Consider the following 27227-nt stretch of genomic DNA (forward strand, 5'->3'; position numbering starts at 1 on the left):
ATAATGTTCATAAATAATTTTCATAAACCTAAAAAAAAATTTTGTACATATCCTTGTTACATATGTTATATGTACTTACCATAGTAATAACTGTAAATTATGCATAATCACATGCAACTAGCCCTAAACCAAAACTCAACCCTATAGTGAGTAGGCCTACATGTTCATTAATATAACTCAGTACTTAAATATATAATTACACTGTAACAATGTCACCTTAAAAAAAGTGTAACCCACATTTTGTCCACTATGGACCTGTGTATCTTTTTAAATTGACGCACAAGGGTTAACTAAGATTAATGAATGCGTAGCTAACTAATGTTAACAAATTAAACGTTATTAAATGTCACCCAATTACTAGCAGCATCTGATATATATATATATATATATATATATATATATATATATATATATATATATATATATATATATATATATATAGATAGATAGATAGATAGATAGATAGATAGATAGATAGATAGATAGATAGATAGATAGATAGATAGATAGATAGATATAATTTATAATATATATAATTATAAAATATAATTTTTTTTAAAAACTTAAGCATTTGATTAAAATTTCACGAAGATCAAAATCCCTCCATGTACTTTTACAAACGTAAAACGTGTCTGACCAGAAGAACGTTCCGTTATGTAGAATGTAGGAAAATCTTTTCCTGAACTGTGAAAGGGCTATGTGTTTTTCCTCAAATAAATCCTGCCCCTTTTTTATTCGTGTGAAGTCGTCCACGAGTCAGCTCCACCTCTCCCTCCTGCTCGCCCTGTGCACCGTCTTTCCCCATCTCTCTCTCTCTCTCTCTCTCTCTCTCTCTCTCTCTCTCTCTCTCTCTCTCTCTCTCTCTCTCTCTCTCTCTCTCTCTCTCTCTCTCTCTCTCTCTCTCTCTCTCTCTCTCTCTCTCTCTCTCTCTCTCTTTCTCTTTCTCTCTCTCTCGACTGTCCAGCTGGCAATTCACTGCCATTACAGCCATTTATCACCGCTCATTAGGTGCTTTTCTTTGCTTCGTATAAAGTCTCGGTCCTGAAACAGGTATCCCATTATTTTCTGGATGCTTTTCGGCTTCTGTGCATAAATACAAACTGTTTGGGGTGAAACCGACTAACTTGAGGTAAGGGAAAAACTGAACTCTCATGAAAAAAAAAAAAAAACATCTTACGTTAAATGTCTTTTTATTCGTCTGTGAGTATATTGCAAAGTTTACTCTTTTGTGGAAAAAGTGTCAAATATTGTCGAATGGCTTGTTAACTTGCACCGAGATCAGAAAGCAGCTGGGGCCAGTTGCATAAACTTAGCCATTATGTTTAGACAGTGTCTTAAGAACTAATTTGACACACTAGTAATTAGTCAAGCTAACTTTTTATGTAACTGACTTTAAAAAGTTAAGAACAGTCTTGAAGAAAAAAATAGACGACTAAATTTTAAGACTAGTCTAAGCAGTTTATGCAACCGACCCCTGGGACGCAGTAGCCTAAACTAGACTTTATATTTATCTCAGTTTTGTAAATAAAAGATGTCATTGCATTTTTTTTTTACTTTATAGGCTATGAATGCTTATACATGTTTCAAAGAATACTGATAACGGAAGTTTCTTTTCTCCTCATCCGCTTGTATTTCTTAAGAATGGACAGCAGAGTTCAACGGTCCGAGACGTTGAACCAGATTTGGAGTCGCTGTAAATAAATACATAAACATTTGCATTTCGCCGTCACATGTTTAGGAACTTGATGTTAAATAGTAAATTGGTCCTCGAGTCACGACCATAGACCGTAAAAAAATAGGTCACGACCCTTATAATCTCCACATACCTTATTAGATCCAGATCTGGCTGCGTCTCGCCGTTACCTCAGCAGATTTGTTTATATAAGCATTTCAACTTGATATAGTTTACAGATGAGACGATTTGATCGTGTACTTAATGCTGTTAATTTGATTTAAGTATAATTACAGTTGACATACCATTATAATTTCACGTGCTATCGAATCATGTGCCCCTGAGCTACCGAAGATCTGTTTTCAATTGCGCGCCAGTCTCTTTACTACCTTGTATAATTGGATCCATTCACGGGAGGAAAAGTCGTTTGTCTGTCAATTGGAGACATTTGACATGTTTTACGCATGTAACATTCTTGAAATTACTAATAAGACTTGTATTATACAACTATATAGATTTAATATGCCTATTTGGAAAGTCTGAATTAGTAGGCTAATTTTTTACAAAAGAGACAAAGGAAATACGAGACATTTGATGTAAAATGTAGATGTATATCTCTTGTGAACAATTGTGTGTCATTTTGACACATTGGGCAAGTATGAAAATAAACTTGTGTATTTATGATACATACATGCTCACTATGAAATTCTCTTAAAACAAAGTTTTTATACTAAGTTTTTATATTTTATCATTTTATACCCAAAAATGTTTAAAATTTGATTTCCATAGCTGTCAATTCCATAGTACATAATTAAAGGTGTGGTGGAAATGACACAGTGATGCATAACAGAAATGAAATAATTCTTCTGGGATACATATGCCCAGCTCAGCTGTCACACTTTTATATTAGGTGGCCTTTACTACTAACAAAACATTTACTGCTAATGGGTTTGAGGTATTAGATTTGGAAGTAAAAGGTTAGGATTATAGAGGTTAGAGTTAGATTTTGGTGTACATGGATGCAAGTACTTTTAATGCAATTACAATGCATCAACATGTTTGTTGTATCAAATGGTAATAGTTAAGGCCACCTAATATAAAGTGTGACTGAAAAGTGAGTTTTAAGAGTTTATTTTCTTAAAGTTCACTGGACCAAAGTGGCCATATTTAAAATAAATATTAGGGAATCTCCCTTATATGAGGATCTGCATGTAAAGGCCAAACTCATCTTGCAGTTCATTGGAGTTAGTGAAGTTTTTCTATGGATTTAAGTTTGTGTTTATGGCTTACTTGATATTTAAATTTAGGTAATGCAAAGATGCCTTCTAGTCCCAAAGCTGACAGGTGAAGGACATGTGTTTGGGTAACGGGTCTGTACCCGCTCACAGCGCAACAGTGCTCAAGATTTACATTCCTCTGTGGCCTACAGGCTCCAGAGTGACTTGTCTGTCAAGCTGTTGTTACATACTTACATTAGTGAAATCCCATAGCAGCACTGGTGAGGGGCTGTTATATCAACACCATCACAATTTCTGTGCCATGTTGTACTATATACAAACGGTTTAAACTATTCCGTCTACAAACATTATGAGATAAACCTCATGTCAATCACACATGCAGTCAGTGGATGGCTCAGTTACATATTTTATTGCTTCCTTTAACGCCAATATACCAGCTGGTAATAATGGCTGATGAATCAAGGGATTTTTTTTATTATTATTGCAGAAATTTAAGCCAGGTGTTTAATTCATGTACATTTCTGTAAACCCTGAAACAGCTCATGGTGTTCAAAATATAAAAATAGGTGCTTACACATGAAATTATTAAGTATATGTAAACTGGGATGTGTGTGTCAAATGCAGTTGTTGTCTGTTTCCCTACTCACTTTTTCTACAATACAGCGGGTACCCCAGGGTGTGTTGGGAATCCGGGATACATGAACAGACCTTTGATTTGAATGAATCTCAAGAAATCATGTCTGAGACAAAATTTTGCCCCCCGGAAAAAAACAAAACAAAACATTATTATCTTTTTTTTTAATACCAATTATTTTCCATGGTGGTTGTCATTAGTTCCTAATTATTGTAACTGTACTACTACTTTAAATAAAAAAGATTAATGGAGTATGTTTTACAAGAAAATACTTTTTTTCTATTTCATGTTTAATTCGGTGTGTTTCTTGCCATTTCTTTGTATTTATTTATGAAATTTACTAGCAGTTTCTGAGTGAAAATTGTTTCAAAGTAAATCCTACACCACTTTTTTTCAGTGAACAGTCTTTTTTTTTTTACATTACATTAATTAGAAAGAAGGTTACGGTAATGAGAATTTAGGGTGGGGTGTGCTTAATCATCTTGAAAATTATGTCACATGGCAAAAAAAAAACGTGATGGTATTAAAAATAGGCTTAATGTCGACAGGAATCAATAGTTGTGATAGTATTTTCTTCCCTTTTGTGACGTATAACCAAATGTGAAAATGTTCAGCTTCTTGAACAAGAAAAAAATGTAGTGGAGGGCTTGATTTTGTCCATCGGGATTTGATTGGATGGTTGTGGTTTGCTATTGCTGTGATGTCCTGCCCTCGCGCCGGTAAATACATCTTCGGAGAAGAGATGGAAGGGGAAGTTATTTTGATTAAAGATTATGAGGGCACGTGAAAATTCATTAAAAAAATCATTCAATGAATACTGCAATATTCCATTTAAAAAATAAGAATTGTCAATTTTGATTTCATGGTGACTTAAATTGTCTTTAAGCAATGTACAATTTTGCTGTGAAATGTGAGCAAAACATATTCCCAGGTTTAATTAGCTAACACTTCAGCCAGTTGAATTTGCTGAAGAATAAGCAGAGTGACCAGCATGCAGTATTGACCATATGTTACTGACCAAATCAATACAAACTCACTCTCACACAACAGTAACTGTGTTTTCCCTCTTTGTTTCTGTTCCCTACTGTAGAGCCACACATGGAGCTGTGTCAATGGTCGTTACACGTTGTTTTCTTCTTACTTAATTCTTGGATTCAATCATGCTTTGCCCAAACCCCACCGCCAGTACGCTCAAGCCCCACACCGACCCCTCAGACGGCAGAGGGACCAGAGACTCTGAAGTTCCGCCTGTCTGGTTTCCCCAGAAAACACAATGAGGGGCGAATTGAGGTGTTTTATAAAGACGAATGGGGGACCATCTGTGATGATGACTTCTCACTGGCCAATGCCCATGTCCTCTGTCGCCAGCTTGGCTTTGTGTCTGCCACGGGCTGGGCACACAGCGCCAAGTATGGCAAGGGCACAGGTAATGTGCCTGCACTCATTGGCACATTTACTCAGACCAGATATAAAGCGATTTCTGCATGCCTGGTTTGTGCTCAGAGAGTTTGTGTTTGTTTCAGGGAAGATTTGGCTTGACAATGTGCAGTGCAGTGGCAGTGAAAGGAGTGTGTCGGTGTGTAAGTCTCGTGGCTGGGGAAACAGTGACTGCACTCATGATGAGGACGCTGGAGTGATCTGTAAAGATGAGAGACTACCGGGATACATGGACTCCAATGTTATAGAGGTAAAGGACCCTACAATGGTGCTGGGGAAAGTTACTTTTAAAAGTAATGTGTTACAGTATTCCGTTACTCCCTGAGAAAGTAAGTGTGTTACTGCGTTATGTTACTTTTTCTCGGCTGGGCTGGGCTGGGCTTGCATGTTTGTTTTTTAATAACAAAAAAATAAAAATGAAATTAATAAGCCTCAGGTTGAAGAAAAGGCAAATTTGTGGCTGCCGCTGTACAGTAGAGTTTGCAGCTCAAACAAACCTTTCAGCTGTGCTGCCATTCTGGATTGCAGAAGAATAGGACGCTGGAAAAGAAAGTTCAAGGCTGTGTCCGAAATCGCCCCCTATACCCTTAAATATGGTACTAAATAAGGGTAGTGACTGTGACGGTTGCGCCAAATGAATTCCTGCATCCATTTTCCAAACCTCTGGTCTAATGTGGCTATACAGTGTAATATGATACAGGTATAAATTGATTTTAAAATAATTATTTATAGCATACTCCTTCAAGTTGACTATATTAGTAGTAGCAATGTACTAGGGAATAGTGAATGAGGGTATAGGGGGTGATTTCAAACACACCCAACACTCTTACTTAAGCAAGAAAAAAAATTAAACACAAATGTGATGTTTAACTAAAGTACTTTTTTTCTTATTTGATTAAATTGGATAATCAAAGGTCGGCAGCAAATAATATGGTTAAAAAAGTGACATTAAATGCTTAATTTAAATTTTAAAAATCTTTAAATAGCTTGAATAACTTGAATAAATGCTTCATTTAGAATACGCAGAAAAATGAATATGCAAATTAGCCCCGCCTCCACTCACTCACAGAGCTCAGAGATCCACTCGCTCAACTTTACTCAAGTTACTGTGGTAAACGCTGCACAAAGGTATCATTCTTTACAAGGTTGGACACATAACAGTAATTATTATGATTAGCCTTTTGCTTGACCACGTTATCAAACAGCTAATAATGTGTTGCTAGTGTTACACAAACCATGTTCCCATTCTCCATCTTAGTGTACCTTCTAAAAATCAGTATCCTTAGAAACGCTTTGAACAACTTTAAACAACGGGCAAAAGTCAGTGGAGAAAGGCATATAGTTCATCATAACATCGTGATATACGTCATATACATAATTTACCCGCTATATCGCACGATCAGAAAAATATACCGGTATGGCTTTTGTTGTGACTCCCTTTTTGCACAGTAATGACGATATGCTAAAGCCCACCCGCACATTGAAATGATTGGTTACAAGGTACTAGTTTGTGACATCTGAAACACAGTCGATTTCAAAACGTGTTTTTGAAACTGTCTTTGGTTCACTGGACTTTTAAGGAGAAAACTCTCAGCAATGGTGTTGACTTATGAATTTGCACATGGTTTGTCTTAAAGCATATTAAAAACACCACATAGACATTTAAACAACATTAAAAACTTTTCACCACAGGGGGTTTTTAACAAAAAAAAAGAATTTTAGGTTTAGTTAACAATAATAACCATGATCTAACATGCAGGAAGCACTCCAAGCACCGCTTTCTCACATGCGTCTTCACTCTTTGTTCTTGTTTGACTGTCCACATAGTTTCTATTCTTTGCGTTATGCGTTTCTCTCAGGTGCAGGTAGATGAGAATAAAGTGGAGGAGGTCCGTTTACGTCCTGTGTTCACCATGGCAACTAAGCGGATGCCGGTCACTGAGGGAGTGGTGGAAGTCAAGAATAAGGACGGGTGGGCTCAGATCTGCGATAATGGTTGGACACCCAAAAATTCTCGAGTGGTGTGTGGCATGATGGGATTCCCCCACGAGAAGAAGGTCAACAAGAACTTCTACAAGTGAGTGTTCATGACATGTTGAAGACCTCTGACAGGATGTAGGGCGGGAATTAATTTTATCCGTCAGGATTGCGATTGGCCAACTTACTTTACTTATATTTGGACTTACTAGTCTGATTTGAGCATTTGTGTATTCATATGTTTTGTGTGTGTGTTTGTGTGTGTGTGGCATCTCACTTTACTGTGGCTGTTTAGCCAATGTGAGAGGAAATTATGTTTACTTTCTCAGTCATCCGTGAAATGCAGTTTAGCTCAGCAACATACACAGTTTAAACCACAGACAAACATCTGGACAAGGAAACTATTGCATAGACGTACAACACTAACTGGGGTCTCATCCCCCAAATCCAGTGGAATGTTACAAGAATGTTCCACTTACGAGAATAAGCCATTTGTTGGCTTTACACACTTAGACAAGACAACCAGTGAAGATTTGATAATGAGAAGAAGCTTAAAGGACGTCTGTGTGCCTCCACTGTATGTCTGTCTGCATTTATTTCCCATGTGTTGTTTTATAGACTACATAAAGGTTTCATTTCTCAACCCATCTCCCTATGGCATGTACGCATCATTACCAACCCAACATTCTTGAATCAATGGCACACTGTGACTGATGATGTTTCCATAACCTCAGAAAGTCTGAATCCGAAAAAATGCCATAAGCTCCGTTAAAATATCCCAAAAACTACAATAACAATAATTTAATGGTACTAATAACATTTTCTTTTTGAATTCCAGGATAATAAAAGAACAGCCTGATTTATGTTTTTATTATCGATCAAAAAGCAAAAGAAGTTTCTTTCTGAAACGCTATGACTTTATTTGATTTGGTCAGGTCAGAATATGGGTAAAATAGTAAATATGGAAAAATATGATTTGTATACATATTGATTTTAAATACCCTTGTGAAAAAGAAGTACACTTTAGCATACTTTAAAAAAAAGAGTACTTATTATGAAAATAATGTATTTTTTAAAGAAATATACGGTAACGCTTTACAATAAGGTCTCATTTGTTAAAATTAGTTAATGTATTAATGAACTAACAATAAGCAATACATTTGTTACAGTATTTATTGATCTTTGTTAATGTTAATAAAAATAATAGTCATTGTTCATGTTAGTTCACAGTTCATTAACTAATGTTAACAAAAACAACGTTTGATTTTAATACTGTATTAGTAAATGTTGAAATTAACATTATATAAGATTAATAAATGCTGTAGTAGTATTGTTTATTATTAGTTCATGTTAATATATTAAACTTTATTGTAAAGTGTAACCGAATATACTTAAGTATTAATGTAATGTTTTTCGGACACATACAGTCAAACCAAAAATTATTCAAACACCAGATATAATTTTTTACTAGTGGGTTCAGGACACTATAGTTAATTTATGTAAGTGAGGATAGCAAAATAAAGTACACTGTGACATTTTATACCGAAAAATTCTATTATACATTGTAAATTATACATTGGACTACAAGTAAAATTGATACAAATGTGGGACCAAAATTATTCAGACACTTTAACCTGACCATGTTTTGCTTAAGTGTTGTTTCTTGAATTGCTAATGCAACCTTTTACACCACAGACTGAACAAAATGAAGCATTGCTTGGTAATTGGTTGACCTAAATTGGTATTATCTAATTTTGTACTTAAATAGTTGATTGTAATCCATTACATACCTTTCTATCAAAGTTATCTGACATTATCAAGATGAATTTGACAAGCATTTATGGTAAACTAAAATATACTTTAATGTAATTTCGATTGAAACTTGTCATGTATTTGTAAGTTGTACAAAGTTGTAAGTTGCAATTTAGAATTTAAGATATAACTATGTAACTTTAAAATACAACATTAAATGTAATATTGAATAACAAACTACAAAAACAATGATAATTATTGTATACTTGTTTGTTAGTCAAAACATCAAAAAAGGTGTACTTCTTTAACAAAAGATTACTAAAACAATGATTAGAATATACTTTAAAATAAAACTTTTAATTTGACATCATTACAAAGTGCAATTTTTAAAAGTGTGTTAAGTGAAAGTATACTCAAGTTCACTTTGGCCTTTAATTAATATTATATTATCTGCAAATACAGTTTTTTTTTCCTTTTAAATCTACATTTTGACGTACAATACAAGTGCACTTTCAATACAAAGAAGCAAACTTCTTTCTTTCTTTCTTTCTTTCTTTCTTTCTTTCTTTCTTTCTTTCTTTCTTTCTTTCTTTCTTTCTTTCTTTCTTTCTTTCTTTCTTTCTTTCTTTCTTTCTTTTACAAGAGTATGACCACTTCTATTAAGTAAGGGTTATGGTTATGCTACACAACCTGTCCTATCTGTGTTTCCATCTTTCCCAAACAGCCTGAAGTGGACAAAGAGAAAGAGAGATGCAGGAGACAGTGTGTATGTGTGCTTGACCCCATTTCCCTGTTTTCAACAGGCATCTCAGAAAGAGATCTGCTGAGACAAAAGCTAAAGTTAAAGTAACAGCGGCCAGGTACTATCTCTGAGGGAAAGAAACCAGTAGTGTTCTTCTTTCCCTAGAAGACTGAAGCACATAGCGTGGCTTTAGTAGTGATCTTAAACGCAGCACTATTAGTGTGTGTCATCCTCTATACTAACTTCAATCTAACGTGTTTTAGTCAACTATTCTATTTTGTGATTGAGTTGTGTTGAGATGTTAGTGTGTGTGAGTGAGTGTGTATGTCTGAGAGAGAGTGGTGGACGAAACATTTCCCCATGAAGAACTTATTACCATCTGTTAGTTTTACTCACATAGTTTTGAGATGAGGTTGTGCTTATGCTAGAGTAAAAGCTTTCAGCTTTGGAGGGAGATATCTTGAAACAGACACGCTCGTAATAATAATACTAACAGAAATCCCTTCTTCTGCTAATCTGCTTCCTGCATGTTCACCTCAGATATGTGCGCTTCTAATGTGCTTGTTTCAATGTGGATATAACAGGCATGGGAAAGTAAAATCACCACTAACTTTTTTTTAAAAATTGATGTGGTATTTTGTAGTTTCTGTTACTGTCACTTAACATAATTATTGTATACCAAATAATTATTCATTTAGGTTTGTGCCGCACTGCATCTTGTTAAACAATCTCATTTCCCTCTTTCCCATGCAGCTGGTATGTATATGGATGTTGTCATGGACATTTGAGTGTTTCTCAATGCTTAACGGATGTTTGCATTACAGGCAGGAGCCCAAAGCTAAGGCTATCACTAAAACTAGCTCTAAGCCTAAACCGGGCAAATCAGCTGCAGCTAAAAGGTAACCTTGGTAAAAAGGGGAACATATAATGCCTTCGTGCCTCAGACCTTTCTAACCTTCTCTTTTATTCTCTAAATCCAAATGCGTCACCTGTCAAAAAGGTTGCATTACGGGTGATTCTTGGGCCTATACAAAACCTCTAACAAATGATAGAAATTGGTTAAAAGATAGAGAAGACAGAGATAGAGCCTAGGGTGTGCTCCCGAGAGCCTCTTCTGTCCAATGATACATGAAACGAATGCTTATACAATGTTCAGGACAATGCAGAGAGAGCCATTCTGTACGGTCATGCCAATGTGTCATGCAAAGAAAACAGATTCATTCAAACTACAGTCTAACATAGCCAGATCTATATAGTCTATGGTCTCAAATATAGGCTTAAATTATAATCAAACTATCATAACAGTGTAATTTTAATTACCTCATACGTCAACATGATGCAGAGGCAAAGATGGTGCAAACATGTCCACATTGCTATGATCAGATGCTTTCTTAACTGCTGTTTTCTCACTGCTATCATTTTTGTTGTGTTTATTTTGTTATTGAGAGGAAAGTTGCTAGCTGCAGTTCACTTAATGGCCACAGGTGTCGCTAATAACAAGGGTTTTTTATATTCTAAATTCTTCAAATTGATCAAAAGAGCCATTAAATACATTTATAAAGTTACAAATGATTTTTCATTCAAATAAATGCTGTTCTTTTGAACGTTCTATTCATCAAAGAATCCTGAAAAAAAATGATCTTGGTTTCCACAGAAATATTCAAGGCACAATATGTAAGATTTTTGGATTAAAATATCCAAAAACTACTAGAACGATGTTATATATTTTGTTGACTTGTGTACTTACATTGTCCCAAATGTTTCCAAGAATGTTTAAATCCAGAGAAATAAGCAATTTTATCCAGGACACGGACCATTTCCGTGCGTCGCCTATCAAAGACATCATATCCGCGTTACCCTCGATTTCCAAAGACTTTAATATATTATGTGTTTTATTAGACAGGTGAGCAACTGTTTGGATACATTCCTTGACAGAAAACGAATCATTGTTATATAGCTCAACACAGTTAGTTAGTTGTTGTTTAAATCTCGTTTTCTTGATTTACAGTGAGTACCATGTTTTACCGTGCCTAATATCGATCTAGTGCACTGCAGTGTGCAACAAGTGTCTCATAGTAGCCGCCGAGCGAACGCACAGATTAGCATAATAACATAACTTTCAACACACTCAAATTAATTTAATATGATATATAACAGCACTGCGTTACCCAACATACGCATGAGCGGAAGAGATCGCCTGCGGCATAAAAAAAGCTCCGCGAAGTCAATGCATCATCAAGCTATGCCTTTGTTTTGAATAAGTGTCCTCTAGCGGCGAAAAAATACATATTGTGGCTTTTAAGCAGTACAACTGTTTAACGTTGAGAATAATAATAATAACAACAACAAATGTTTCTTGAGCACCAAATCAGAATATTAGAATGATTTCTGAAGGATCATGTGAAACTGAAGACTGGAGTAATGATGCGGAAAATTCAGCTTTGCCATCACAGGAATAAAAGATATTTAAAAATATATTCAAATAGAAAAATATATATTTTAAATTGTAATAATGTCACAATATTACTGCTCTATTTTGATCAAATAAACTAAGCCTTGGTTAGCAGAAACGTATTTTTAAAAACCTAAAAAAATTGTACCGACCCCAAACCTTTGAACGGTATGCAACATTATGCAATTTTGCTGTGCTGTTGTATGTCAATGTTAAGGATGTTTATTTAAGGAGTTTATTCAATTACTGTCCAATATTAATAAAATGTTGCAAGCACCTCCAATATTTCCATTAAGAAAATCTGAGAAAAAGAATGTGTGGCTTATAGAAATGATGCTAATTAAATTACAAGAATATTGCAGTAGCTGTTGAGTGTGTAAACATCTTTCTCAGAATAAAGGCTTAACCTGTATATGGGCCTTAATCTGAAAATGACGTGCATGTAAACATGGAAAGTGTCTCTTTCACTTCTCCTCTCTCAGGCTGTATGCTGAGCGACAGAAGAATCACTTCCTGGTTCATTCAGTGGCATGCATGGGCACAGAAGTGCACTTGGCTGCATGTCCTCTAGAGTTTAACTATGGCAATGCCACAGAGTCATGCCCTGGAGGAATGCCTGCTGTGGTCAGCTGTGTACCTGGTCCACTGTACACACAGAGCACTGCCATGAGGAAGAAACCCAAGATGCCGGTAAAGTGTGTTCATGTGTATGACACATGCAAAAGACTCACTTTTACACGCATTTCATTAGCGCTGTGGTCACTACTTATTTTAAAGAGTTTCTTCCTCTCCTTTTCATCAGTCTTCTATACGCCTGAAGGGTGGAGCGAAACATGGCGAGGGCCGTGTCGAGGTGTTAAAGGGAAGTGAATGGGGGACGGTTTGTGATGATCGCTGGAATCTGCTTTCTGCCAGCGTTGTATGCAGAGAATTGGGCTTCGGCTCTGCCAAAGAAGCCCTCACAGGTGCCCGCATGGGACAAGGTGAGAATGGAAAGGAGAGCCCAAAAAAATATTTTTTTTTGCCTGCAGCGCTGGAATGCACGGAATGACTTATTACCTGATCAGTGACTTGGACTCTCATATCTAAGGTCATCAGAGATAACCCATCACTGAATGTTATAAATTGCCTCATTTATTACCTGGCTGCCTGGAATATTTCATTCTGATTGGTCAGTTGCTACAATCTGCAGCCATATACATAATGACCAGGAAACTGTAGTACACTTTTAAAAAGTGTACTTAAGTTCTGAACGACATGAAAGACTGGTAATGTGTGATCTTTGTAAAAGTCATGTACATGTAGTGTAATCCAGCCTTTCATTAGTGAATAAATAATTTGGAAATGTATAGCGACATTCATACATTTTTAATTGTGGCCTATCTAATGTGCTGTAATATTTTTAGGACCACTGTTTTACATAGGTACAGGTCCTTGCACACTAAGTTTTTTTCCGTGTTTTCTCTCAGGGTTGGGGCCTATCCATATGAATGAGGTGCAGTGCACAGGTCATGAGCGCTCTCTGTTGAACTGCCGCTATAAAAACATCACTGCTGAGGACTGCAAACACACTGAAGATGCCTCAGTCCGCTGTAATGTCCCATATATGGGCTATGAGAAGACGGTCAGAGCAACACACACATACTCGCACTCATAAACTTTCTTCTTTTAGTTGTGTATTTGTTATACCAAATTAGTATGTTTATATGCATTGCTTAGAATCTTTACATGTGTTCATTTATGTCACATGTAAAGAAACTCTATATTGCACCCACTTACATCTTTGGCTTGTTTCTCAATTCAAGGAGAACACAGCACTGATCAAATGAATGATTGATGCTGTGCTCAATATTCATTTTGATTTGAAATGGATGACTGGAGTGTTGGGTATCATTGTCTGTATCAAGAGACAATTACTTAAATTAATCTGTTGCAAATTATGATGATTGATCTCAACAGATAATAACATACCTCAACCATTATGGTCCTACAACTGCCGTTATGCATGTAGGGGTCACTGGGGATAATTGTCACACTATATAGACTATACATATGTATATGTACATACACACACACACACACACTATCTCTCTCTCTCTCTCTCTCTCTCTCTCTCTCTCTCTCTCTCTCTCTCTCTCTCTCTCTCTCTCTCTCTCTCTCTCTCTCTCTCTCTCTCTCTCTCTCTCTCTCTATATATATATATATATATATATATATATATATATATATATATATATATATCGATCAGTCATAACATTATGGGACAGGTAAAGTTATTAACACTGATTATCTCTTCCTCTTCACCGCTGTGTCCAATCAAACAGACGAGCTACTGTAGCTCAAATTGCTCAAGAAGTTAATGCTGGTTCTGATAGAAAGGAGTCAGAATATAAAGTGCATCGCAATTTGTTGCGTATGGGGCTGCATGGCCGCAGACCAGTAAGGGTGCCCATGCAGACCACTGTCCACCCCCGAAAACGGCAACAGTGGGCACGTGAGCATCAGAACTGGACCACGGAGCAATGGAAGAAGGTGGCCTGGTCTGATGAATCACATTTTATTTTACATCACGTAGATGGCCGGGTGCGTGTGCGTTGCTTACCTGGGAAACAATGGCACCAGGATGCACTATGGGAAGAAGGCAAGCCGGCAGAGGAAGTGTGATGCTTTGGGCAATGTTCTTCTGGGAAACCTTGGGTCCTGCAATCCATGTGGATGTTACTTTGACACGTACCACCTACCTAAGCACTGTTGCAGACCATGTACACCCTTTCATGGAAATTGTATTCCCTGGTGGCTGTGGCCTCTTTCAGCAGAATAATGCGCCCTGCCACAAAGCAAAAAATGGTTCAGGAATGGTTTGAGGAGCACGACAACGAGTTTGAGGTGTTGACTTGGCCTCCAAATTCCCCAGATCTCAATCCAATCGAGTCTCGAATCGAGTAACAAACAAGTCTGATCCAAGGAGGCCCCACCTCGCAACTTACAGGACTTAAAGGAACTGCTGCTAACATCTTGGTGCCAGATACCACAGCACACCTTCAGGGGTCTAGTGGAGTCCATGCCTTAACGGGTCAGGGCTGTTTTGGCAGCAAAATAGGGACCAACAAAATATTAAGAAATATGAAGTGGTCATAATGTTACGCCTGATTGGCGTGTGTGTGTGTGTGTGTATATATATATATATATATATATATATATATATATAAATTCAGTTCTTTTGGACTTTTTATTCATCAAAGAGTCCTAAAAAAAAATCACGGTTTCCACAAAAAATATTAAACAGCACAACTATTTTAAACTTTGATAATAATAAGAACAAATCAGCATATCAGAATGATTTCTGAAGGATCATGTGACACTGCAGACATTGAGTAATGGCTGCTGAAAAAACAGTTTTAGCCAAAACTGACTTTTAAAACATACAAACAAAAATACAACCTGAGAGATATTCACTAGAGTAAAAAGTGTGACAGTTAGCCCCAGTCTCCCCTAAAATCCAATTTTTACTCCCTCTTACCTCTTGTCCCTGGCTGTGCCCTGCTCAGGTGCGCATCTTAGGGGGCCGAACTCGCTATGAGGGCCGTGTGGAGGTGTTATACACTGAGGCCAACGGGACGTTGCGCTGGGGCCTGATCTGTGGAGAAGGCTGGGGCACTGAGGAGGCCATGGTTGTGTGCAGGCAGCTGGGCCTCGGGTACGCCAACCATGGTCTACAAGTAGGATGCTAACAGTAACAGCAACACACACTTGCATGCTAACAATGCCTGGAACTTTGTGCTACCATCGAAAATAATCAGATGGTGCTGGCTTACACACTCCCACACACCTATTCAAAGCCTTGAACTTTGAAAACCACATGAAAACAGTCAGTGCATGTTGTAGAGGGACAGAAGGAAAAAAACCCTGCTGAAAAGATCAGTCAGCTCTAGCCACATTTTGCTAAAGAACAACTTGGTTATACTAGCTAGACCAACACCAAACTAGTACTAACCAGCCATGCTGTTCTCTACTAGGGCCTCCTTTATAAAGACATGCATAGAACGATCCTAAATGTGAATGAACGACAATTTCCAAAATGTTCCTACGAACGATTTTTAAACACACACACAGAGACCAAATAATTATCCTTAAAGGTGCAGTAAGCGATTTCTGAGAAGCGCTGTTGAACATTTAAATCAACACCTAAACAGAAAAATTGTGTGAATATTTGTGTGAAAAAAATATTGCATTTGTACATAGCTGTGTAAATAGGAGAAAAAAACTAAGTGGACCAATCCACAGAGCACCAAAAGCAGCCAATCAGCAATAGGGGGGCGTATCCACTCATGATGGGGGATGAGCAAGCATTTGTAGAAAGACTGTAGAAAGAGAAATGGCTGAGAAATGACCAAAGACGAATGTGAACATATATATTACATACTTAATTTATATAAGTGAGTAATAAATTATACACTTATATTACACTTATTTTTAGAAATCATATATATTTAAATTTGCACATATAACACTATTAAAGCGATAGTTCACCCTGGAATGAAAATAACGCCATCTTTTACTCACACTGCGTCCTTCTATCTTTTTCGGACCTCAAAAGCAGAATTTTTAAAAAGACGTCCTGCACGTGCTCCTCCATATAATGGCAGTGAAACTTTATAAAAAGGATACAAAAGTATCACGCAATGATACAGTGAGACGCGCGCCATATATGGAAAGTGTTCAGGAGGCATACTATAAGGTTTTGCGAGAAAGAAACCGTATTATTCAGTCAAAATACTGAGCTCAGCTGTTAAGGCCCATTTATACTTCTGCGTCGAGTGTACGCCGTAGTGTACGCCGTAGGCTACGCGCGTAGCCGACGCCGTCGTGAGCATTTATACTTCTGCGCTGTTGTCTGCGTCAATGTGCAATTCCACATGCAGACACTAGAAGGCAGTGTCCTCGGGCATGTTGGTGTAATCAAGACAACAGCCGAGGAAGAAGCAGCTTGATGTGTAGAATCTGTACATTCATGTCGGAATATCAGCAGCAGTGAGAGAGCGGCTTTTCTTGCAGCTTGAGTTGTTGTATCTAATACAAATTAAGCATCTCTAGTTGATTAGTAAAGTTAAATAAGGCGATCTGGCGCTGGAATGCATTTGTGAAACCATGCGGAGCTCGTGGCCGCTGTTTTCAGCAGCGGTGGCTCAGCAAGCGATTGTTGTTGCGGAGACTTCATTCACGAAATATACCCTAATGTGTCCCTGTTCTTGATATACAATTACTGATTAACATCTTTGGTTTTAATGAGAAAATAAATAAACTATATTCAGCGGATCTATGTATTTATTTACTACCATAAAGAATCGCTGGACTGCAAAATAGTGTGTTATAGCAGACGTAAGGAACTATCATCCAATTTCTGGACACACACACACACACACTCCTATCGCTGATTTTTTATTTATTTATTGACCTGAGGGAAGGGTTCTGGCAGACCAATCACAGCGCTTGCGGTCCGCGTAGAATTGACGCGTTGTTACATTTTTGGAGAGGTGCGCGTCAGGCTACGGCGTAGGGTACGGCGTATCCAACGCGTCTATGCGTAGGGTACGCCGTACCCTCTGCGTGCACTAGACGCAGAAGTATAAATTGGCCTTTACTCTGCGCGTGTTGCGTGCGAGCCGTCAGCAGCTGTTGTCATGGTACCCAGGATAAGCACACACACGCACCATTTTGAGAAATCAGGCTCAATAGAAACAAACGCGACTCTCGTGCTTTCTATAAGGTATATGATAAGAAATAATACTAATAATAAGGTAAACCTCCTGAAGTGAATGTTGTGTACCGGCTGTCGTGACAACATTGCGTGAGCGGCTGCTGACGGCTCGCACACACTCACAGGAACGCGCGCAGAGTAAAGGACGAGCTCAGTATTTTGACTGAATAATACGGTTTCTTTCTCGCAAAACCTTATAGTATGCCTCTGAACACTTTCCATATATGGCGCGTGTCTCACTGTATCATTGCGTGATACTTTTGTATCCTTTTTGTAAAGTTTTAGCCTGGTTGCCATTGACTACCATTATATGGAGGAGCGTCTGCTTTTGAGGTCTGAAAAAGATAGAAGGGCATAGGGCATTAGAACAACAGCAGGGTGAGTAAAAGATGGCTTTATTTTCATTTCGGGTGAACTATCCCTTTAATGCATATTGTGGTTGTCTATTTATCTCACATTTTTTAATAAACAATGTTTTTTATATTATTTTGATTACTGGTATATACGTGGTCAAAAAGTTTGTACGGATGCTCTTTTAGGATCTGATTAGATTGTATGTGTGTTTTATAAATAAGGCCCTTGGTCTTTTCAGCAGGGATGTCTGTCTTTGTATGTGGGTAAGCATCGAATGGCAGGAACCAGATTGGTGAGCGTGGTAAGATATGAGTGTGTTTGACGTTGCGTAGGTTGTGATTTCAGGTGCGTCTGTCAGGTGGGCGCTCACAGTATGAAGGGCGAGTGGAGGTGCGGGTGGGGCAGCGGTGGGGCAGTGTATGCAGTGAGGGCTGGACCACCAAAGAGGCCATGGTGGCATGCAGGCAGCTAGGGCTGGGGTTCAGCATGCATGCTATTACAGTGAGTACATGTGCTGACGCAGAAGCAGCTGTTTTCAGCTTTATTTTATTTTTCAGGATATTAGTTGTATAGACTAGAACAACCATTGACGGTTTGGATGCTTTGCCGTGTTTTTGTTTTGTGAAGTTGGCCCACATGTCTAGGTCATATTTTACCCCAAAAGAAAGAAATTATAGAAATAATATTTTAGGACCACGATTTTTTTGCATTGTGACCTTATTTTCATAACAATTGAAAAATAAAATATAATACAATTTGTTCTTTTTTTTTTCTTTTAGTGTGAAGTGTTACCTGGTCATGTTTTGCCACAAAATAAGGAAATTACAGAAATAATATTTTTAGGACCAAGATATATTTTGCATGTGACATTATTTTCATGACATTCAGCACATTTCCCCAAAAATTCTCATTACCATAATAAATAAACTTCTTTAAAAAAAATTTGTTTAATTATGAGATGAAGTGTGACCAGGTCATGTTTTCCCCTGAAAGAAAGAAATGATAGGCAATACATTTTTAGAACCAAAATTGTGACAATTAAAGGGATAGTTCACCCAAAAATAAAAATTAGCCCATGATTTACTCACCCTCGAGTCATCCGAGGTGTATATGACATTCTTCTTCCAGATGAATAAAATCTGAGTTATATTAAAAATGTTCTGGCTAATCCAAGCATTATAATAGCAGTAATAGTTGCTCTGTTTTTAAAAAGTCCATAAAAAATGCATCTGTCTGTCAAATAACGTGCTCCACGCGGCTCCGGGGTGTTAATAAAGCGAATCGATGGGTTTGTGTAAGAAAAATATCCATATTTAAAAATTTATTTCATTTTTTTTCTATCGCGCCATCCCTTCCGGCGAATAAGGTCAAAATACATGCAAAATACCGGCGCGATCATAGATATATACATAGATTTCTCATTAGTGCCTGCAGGGATCGGTCAAATGAGACATTTACGTATATATATATATATATATATATATATATATATATATATATATATATATATATATATATATATATATCTTTGATCGCGCCAGTATTTTGACCTTATCCGCCGGAAGTTATGGCGCTGGGAATACTAGATGACATCTGTCTGATAAGAGGTAAAAAAAAAAAACATAAATACTGTTCGGTTTCTCGCAGAAACCAATAATTTCGTGTTTTAAGACATCAATGTGTCGCCACGAGCCGCAGGGTTTAATAAGGATTCGTATGTCTATGTGTTTTTACTCTCATTGCTCTCATACTCTAAAATATCCCCATTGACATGCATTATACGACTATCACACTGCAACGGTTGGAGTTAAAAATCATCATTTGTGTTCTACTGAAGAAACAAAGACACCTACATCTTGGATGCCCTGGGAGTGAGCAGATAAACATAAAAAATTTTTTTTTTGGGTGAACTATACCTTTAAGCACATTTCTCACAAATTCCCTCATTACCATTATGCAAAAAAAAAAAAAAAGTTACTTGGTTATGTTTTTGTGAAATTCACACAATTGTTGTAATTTTTTCTTGAGTATAAAAGGTGTTAACATGAAAGGAGTCTAAGAAACGTAACAGTACAATCTTCAAATAGTTTGGAAAATGGTATGTTTTCCATATAGGTCTGTGTTGGTGTAAGTCCAATGAATTTATGACCATTTCATTCTCTTCATAGTAAACTACTTATCACTGTCTGTCTGTGTTTGTTGTTTGTTTGTTTTGATGTGTGTTTGCTAAGGAAACATGGTATTGGGATAGCAGTAACGTGACAGAGATGGTTATGAGCGGAGTGAAATGTACTGGAGATGAGATGTCTCTAAGCCAGTGCCAACACCACAGAACGGTCAACTGCCAGAAAGTAACTGCACGATTCTCAGCAGGAGTTATCTGCTCAGAAAGTAAGTAATCTAACATGCACACACGGATACAAAGTGATATGAACACATTTAAAATTTCCTCGAATTTGATTGGCTGAGCAGCTGATATTAGCTGGTATTTAGACCAACAGCACCGGGACTTTTCACTGATTGTAGCTCTTCATCTGGGCGTCCAAATATGCCTACTTTCCTACTATATAGCAAAGGGAAAAGAGTATCCTGTCCAAATTCATAGTATTATTCATAAAACAGTAGGCGAAAAGTACCCGGATGACCTACTACTTCTGAAGATTCTGAAGTGTGCATCTTATGGGCACTTTACTATCTTATGGGAGATGATTTGTGAATGGCAACAGATGCTAAAAAGTCACATAACAAATGTAGTAATGTAGCAAGTAGGTTCTTAATTAAATGCAGTTCCTACTTAATATGCGATTTCGCATGTATTTATGAGTGAGTCACTGAATCATTCACTCAACCGATTTGTTTAAAAACCCTGATTCATTATAGAATCGAAACCAAAATAGACAAAGTAATTGGCAATATTGTGTCTAAAATGTAGGTTACTCAGTATTATCTTCTTGATAATGGAGCTGTTGTATAAAAGCAATGTAATTTCCAGAATCTTGTACAGAGTCTAGTACAGTCAGTCATTATATTCAAAATATTTTTTATGGATGACTGGAATTCTCTCCTCAGACGGTCAGTCTGCTGCTGATGGTAGACCTAAAGCTGTGGTCAGTCTTGTTTATCTTTCTCTGAGCACTAGGCTGTAATTAGTGAACCTCACATGGCAAAGGGTTGACTTCAAATGACTTACACCTGTCTGGATTATGTATACAAATGAGACAGCATATCATTTTCTTAACTGTTGTACGTTCAGCAAAACTGTTTGTTCAGACAACAAAACCTCAGAAATCCAGTTCAGTGTCCAACGTGCAATGCCATATAAATAGAAACAAAATTCTAAATCAACTTTCGTTTTAACTCTGAAATGGCATGCTGGCAATTTGTAGCTTGATCTTGATATGTATACATTTATTTCCTCAGCTGCATCAGATCTAGTGCTGAACGCACCATTAGTGCAGCAGACAACATATATTGAGGACCGGCCGTTACACATGCTGTACTGTGCAGCAGAGGAGGACTGTCTGTCCAAGAGCGCTGCTAAAGCTAACTGGCCTTACGGTCATCGTCGCCTGCTCCGCTTCTCCTCACAGATACACAACATCGGACGAGCTGACTTCAGGCCCAAAGCTGGTCGTCACTCATGGGTCTGGCACGCATGTCACGGGTAACCATACTGTTAAAATTTCTTCCTTAGAGTAAATTAATTGTTATTTATGTTGTGTTGAAAATCTGGGTATACCTTTTGTGTTGCGGGTCATTGGTTTCGATGCAATTTATATGAACGCTTGTTTCTGCCACAGAATAAAAAAATACAAACGGTAATTGCAAAATTTCACAATTCTGACTGCTTTTCTTGGAATATCAAGTTTATATCTCACAAATCATTCTCTTTTTCTCAGAATTGCGAATTTACAGTATATCTCGCAATTCAGACTTTATAACTTGCAATTTCACGTTTACAATCACAATTCTGAGGAAAAAAAGGAAAATTGCGAGCTATTTTTTTCTCGAAATGGCAAGTTTATATCTCACAATTCAGACCTTTTTTTCTCATTATTGCAAGAAATAAACTTGAAATTCTGACTTTTCTCTCGTAATTTTGAGGGTAAATCTATATTGTGAAATAAAAATTGCTATTACCTTTTCTATTTTTTATTCCGTGGCAGAAACTAGCTTCCATAAATTTGGCAAAATCATCACTACAAAAAAAAAAGAACTAAGGATTCATGGAAATACATGTCAGAGATGAAACATATCAAATCTGAGAAATTACGAACTCCTATGGTGTTAAAAAAATGGTTCCTTCCTTTGTGTTTGGGGTGAATTTTACCCACATATTTTGTTTAAAATAAGCTGCACAGACACAAAATGAAACAATTTCCTTGTTGATGTTTTGTTATGTATACCTATGGTGACTATTTGCACACTGAGGTGTTACAACCAAGTATAAATAGTATCTAACATTTGTACTTAGTGTAAATAGTATTTATCAATAGGCTATTTGTAATTGGTGTAAATAAATAGCCTCTGCTTTTTTTTAAAGAGCACCTATTATGGCATTTAAAATGTTCCAAATATTGTTTTAGAAATCCCCAACAACAGTTTTGCATGCATGCAATGACAAAAAAGACTTTAGTTTTCTTATAATATGCATTTTTTTTTACCTGTTTTGACAGCGATTCTCAAATGATTCCTTTAGTGATTCACTTTTCAAAACCCCGCCTTTACGTGACGCTAATCTGCGGTGATTGGTCCGATGACCCAGTCAGTTGTGATTGGTATAGTCTGTGCAGATATTTTCGGAAACGGAACGCCCATCAAAGTCTTATAGTGACAGTAATTTGTTAATATGTGTCAGGAGTTATGAATATGAAAACCGCGTCGGTACCATTTGATTGTAATATGAGCCTCAGCTGATCTCATTCATAAAAAAACTCCTCTATTCTCCTCACGAAGACTCGCGACAAATCAACATCCCTCAGGGCTTTTAGTTCAAAAGTGTGCAGATGAGGAGACATATTGATAGATTCTCATATGTCTGTGTCAAATTTCTAAACAGAGGAGTATTTTTTATACTTATTCAATACTTCCTCAAAATGCGCAGATATAGCCTAATCATGAGCGATTGAGTCTCTTATGTGTTGTTTTCAATTCATACTGGCAGCCGGAGGGCGCTCTGTGCACATGTAGTCCATATACGGTACAGACAGACGAAGAAGATACCATGTGCCATAATAGAAGTCCATAATAAAAGCTTCCTGAGATTGCGAAACATGCAAATAGAGACATTTGAAGACTAATAAACACACAATCGCGACGATGTATGGTTTGTCTTCAAATGCTCATCCTTGGGCAGATGAAAAAAGTTTGCTTTTGAGTCATACTTCAGAACAGCGTCTCGTCGCCATGATGTTTTCTAGTTTTCACTGGCGTCTTGGAGCGCAATAAGTGGGCGTATCGTATTCAAATAACTTGACAAGTTGACGTCATCTAGTCAGAGATAAAGCTTCGGTCTTCTAACGATTCTTAAAAATGACTCAGAGTCGACTCTTACTTTTGAAAGAAAATAACTATATATACGGTGCACTGTCATATTTCAAACTTTGCAGGATGTTTTTGTTCACTTAGATCTATGTTACACACTACATGAAAGGTAAATTTCAAAATTCCATGATAGGAGCTCTTTAAATGGAAGTAAAATGGGTTGATCTCACTTCTTTTAAAGGGGTCATGAGAAATCAAATTTTCCTTGAGTTTTTTACATATAAGTGGTCCTCATACTATAAGAATATCCTGTAAGTTTCAGAACTGAAAACTTCCTTGTTAGTCCAATAAAAGCTTTTATTGACACCAGGCCCAGCAAACGACAGGTTTTTCAAAGTGGGGATCTATGATGTCCAAGGGAGGCAAGCAGAAGAAGATCAACGTCTACTTCATCACTGCCTGTTTAGCCCCGCCCACCGATTCGCGCATGACATGCAATAGAATAAGTAGCATAGGTAACATAGGCCTACGTGGTACTAAACCAGATCGAGCTACCAAGCAATAAACATGCTGTTGAGGATTACAAAATATTGTGCAGTGCCTGGGCTCGACAGTAATACATGTAAAGTAACTGTGTTGATTCTAATGCCTGATCTGAAATGTAATGATTCATGTACAGTCAGATGTGTTTTATGTGTCAGTAAATCAAACCAGTGACTAAACGTCAACTTGCGTTGTTTCCTTAGTAGGATGAAAATAATCTGTTATTTAACGGTGATTAAATTCTATAAAGAAAGCGATCAATGAAAAGAAAGAAAGAAAGCTCCCTTTGCAATAGTTGGAGCAGCTGTCAATCAAACAGCGAGAGTTTATCAGTGACTCCCGTTTTATTAAACAAATCTCTTAACTATATCACGTTTGCACTGATAGTGAAGATGAAAGCATTCATTAGTGTACAGAAACTGCTTTCATGCCCTCAACATGTGTGTGATCGGCTACAATGTTCATCTCTGCAACCTTTCATGCCACGATCTTAATATATGCCATAGATCTAAATGTAATGCAACACTTTTCATGATTAGTTAACTATGAGAGCTGTATAGTAAAAACGTGCTAAAAGAAAGAGAAATACTTAGCTATTTCAAATGGAAAGACGTTAGCCAATCACAGCAGTGGGCGTTTACACTGAACTCTCATAGCAGACATGCCCTTTAAAACAGAGCGTTCAAGCCAGAGGGCTAAAATCAGGGTAGGAAAAATGCCTTTTATTTATAAATTATGAAATTTTTTGATGTAAAAATCATTCTAACATTATAAGTGCACCCCAGGAAACATCATAAAACAATAAAACAACGCAGTTCATGACCCCTTTAAGCACTGCAACAGACTAGTAATTGAGATTTTTAATTTAAAAAAAATAAAAAACATAATTTCACAGATTTTTTGACTGATCAAATAGATTAAGAAACAGCTAATTTACTGTTTGACTTTGCATTTAAAGTTTCGCCAAAATGAAACGTTTATTAAGCATTTAAAGCTGTTTAAAATCAAGTGTGGGTCAAATTGACCCACAACAAAACATTTCTAGCTGGTTTTCTAGCTGGTTTCATTTCAGTCAGTTCTGATGTGATAAGGGTGTACAAGTTTATATATGTTTGATTTGTGTGTATGTATGTGACTCCACAGGCATTATCATAGTATGGACATCTTCACACACTATGACCTGATGTCTGCCAATGGCACTAAAGTGGCAGAAGGACACAAAGCCAGCTTCTGCCTGGAGGACACCGATTGCGAAGAGGGTAAATCACACTCCCAAACACACCATAAACATGTACAGCTAGACACGTTATCAGTGATTTAAAAATCTGTGTTCATTCTAGGTGTTTCCAAGAGATACGAGTGTGCTAACTTTGGTGAGCAGGGCATCACCGTGGGATGCTGGGATTTGTATCGCCATGACATTGATTGCCAGTGGATCGACATTAGTGATGTCAAACCAGGAAATTATATCCTTCAGGTCAGAGAATGGGGTCAGATCATTGTCCCAATGACCAAAAACATGTCTTTTATTGATTCAAGAGTATCTAGACTTGTTTTTGCTTGCTTGTTTTTTTCTAGGTTGTCATAAATCCTAACTATGAGGTTGCTGAGAGTGATTTCACAAACAATGCAATGAAATGTAACTGCAAATATGACGGCCACAGGATCTGGCTCCATAATTGCCATATTGGTAAGCCTCAAAATTACTAGAAAATTGATATCGCTTTCTACTTACGGAATTCTCTGCAATATATTATTTTAAAAGTAGTATAAGATACAGAATTATGCAAACAGTTGTGTTCTACATTCCTGTCACGTGACCTCAAACGATGCAATGACATCGTATATTATTGAGAAAGTGGTGTCATATCGTCATTAAACTATTTATTTTAAACTAATTATTTTTCATATAATCCCATTTTTGACTAACTTTCTTGGCAGTCTGATCAAATAATGATTCAAGAAAAAGGTTGTGGTTGTTGTAGCAATATGCATTATTAACTAAATATGGTAAGTGAATATGGTAGTATGCTATAATGAATATTGTCAAAATTACATGGAATTTATTTAAAAAGGAAAAGTGTTCCCATTGATTGTCAAATACTGAAAGATTTCGTTTTCCATGTGTTCATTTCAGGTGATGCTTTCAGTGAGGAGGCGGAGAAGAAGTTTGAGAAATACCCTGGACAACTTAACAACCAGATCGTATAATCACATCACCAGATTGAACTAATTAGCATATTGAGACAATCTAACATGTAGGTTAATCCAGAGTAAAATATTTATTCATTCAAACCAGCCATAAATTATCGTCTCAGTTACATTAACCCTAAAACCTACAATATCCAGTGTTTTAAAACCAAAAGTATGACATTACCTGTAGTTAATTTAGTTAACAGAACTCCAAAAGACACTCTGGGCCACAGAGTTTGGCTAAAGTAGTGTGAAGATTAGATGTAAATGAACATTTGCCTCAGGCCGTCCAGTGGTACAGCCTGCTCTGTGTGTTTACAGTGCAATCAGGTGCTTATTTTCTTAAAGGTTTAAAAAGCCTTATTGATGCACACAGCCAATGTGCTGCTGTCTCTGTGAGTTTAAAAGTACTTGAATGTTTCGTATTCCAGATGAGCATTCGTGTTTAAAAGCTGTTTGCAAAGTGTGAATGTATGTTATGCTTCAAAGCTCTGACTAAATGTAGGCTCCTATTTTACTTTCAAATGGTCTTTTATGTATGACTTGTTAAAGCTTCAGTGCCTTTTTTTACACACTGCCCTGTTTATGCATTCATGTGTTTAGCTACAGTAAAATATGAATCTTTAATGTCACTGGCAACTTTTAAAGATGAAAAATAAAGTATTTAAAGTTGTAATACAAATCATTTCAAGTATTTAAAGTCTCATGAGCCGTTAAACATATAATAAATTAGTAGTCATTCCTTTACAAGCGTAAAGAGCTGGGGGAGCAACATGCTTTTTGACGAGAAAATGACACCTCTGGTCATTGCGTTGGGTCGTTTATCAGTCTCAGATACTGTACAGACAATCTGACCCAATACGGCTCAGTTTTTTCTATGTATCTTGCTCTGTCGAGCAGCAGAACTGATTCTACACAGGCTAAACTTGGTTAACGGCATGCATTTCCAGTGTGGGGGAATGGATTGTTTTCCCCCACGCCCCCCAATTGT

General features: G+C 37.0%; 1 protein-coding gene across 2 annotated transcripts; it reads left to right on the plus strand.

Annotated features, from left to right (window-relative positions):
* The first annotated feature begins 954 nt into the window (after positions 1–954).
* Positions 955–26929, plus strand: loxl3b (lysyl oxidase-like 3b). 2 transcript variants are annotated; one of them, XM_079843081.1, is made up of 15 exons: positions 1109–1129; positions 4635–4970; positions 5068–5231; positions 6841–7058; positions 12387–12594; positions 12707–12887; positions 13374–13528; positions 15453–15623; positions 18362–18517; positions 20248–20407; positions 21437–21680; positions 25187–25302; positions 25384–25520; positions 25622–25733; positions 26181–26929. In XM_079843081.1, the coding sequence occupies exons 2-15, from the start codon at positions 4643–4645 to the stop codon at positions 26252–26254; spliced, it is 2424 nt and encodes an 807-aa protein (XP_079699207.1). In that variant the 5' UTR covers positions 1109–1129; positions 4635–4642; the 3' UTR covers positions 26255–26929. The 2 variants fall into 2 exon arrangements, with proteins under 2 accessions (XP_079699206.1, XP_079699207.1); XM_079843080.1 differs by lacking the exon at positions 18362–18517 and having other exon boundaries at positions 955–1129.
* Positions 26930–27227: the final 298 nt, after the last annotated feature.

This window comes from Gobio gobio (genome assembly GCF_949357685.1).
Source record: "Gobio gobio genome assembly, chromosome: 18".
Classification (NCBI taxonomy): Eukaryota; Metazoa; Chordata; class Actinopteri; order Cypriniformes; family Gobionidae; genus Gobio; species Gobio gobio.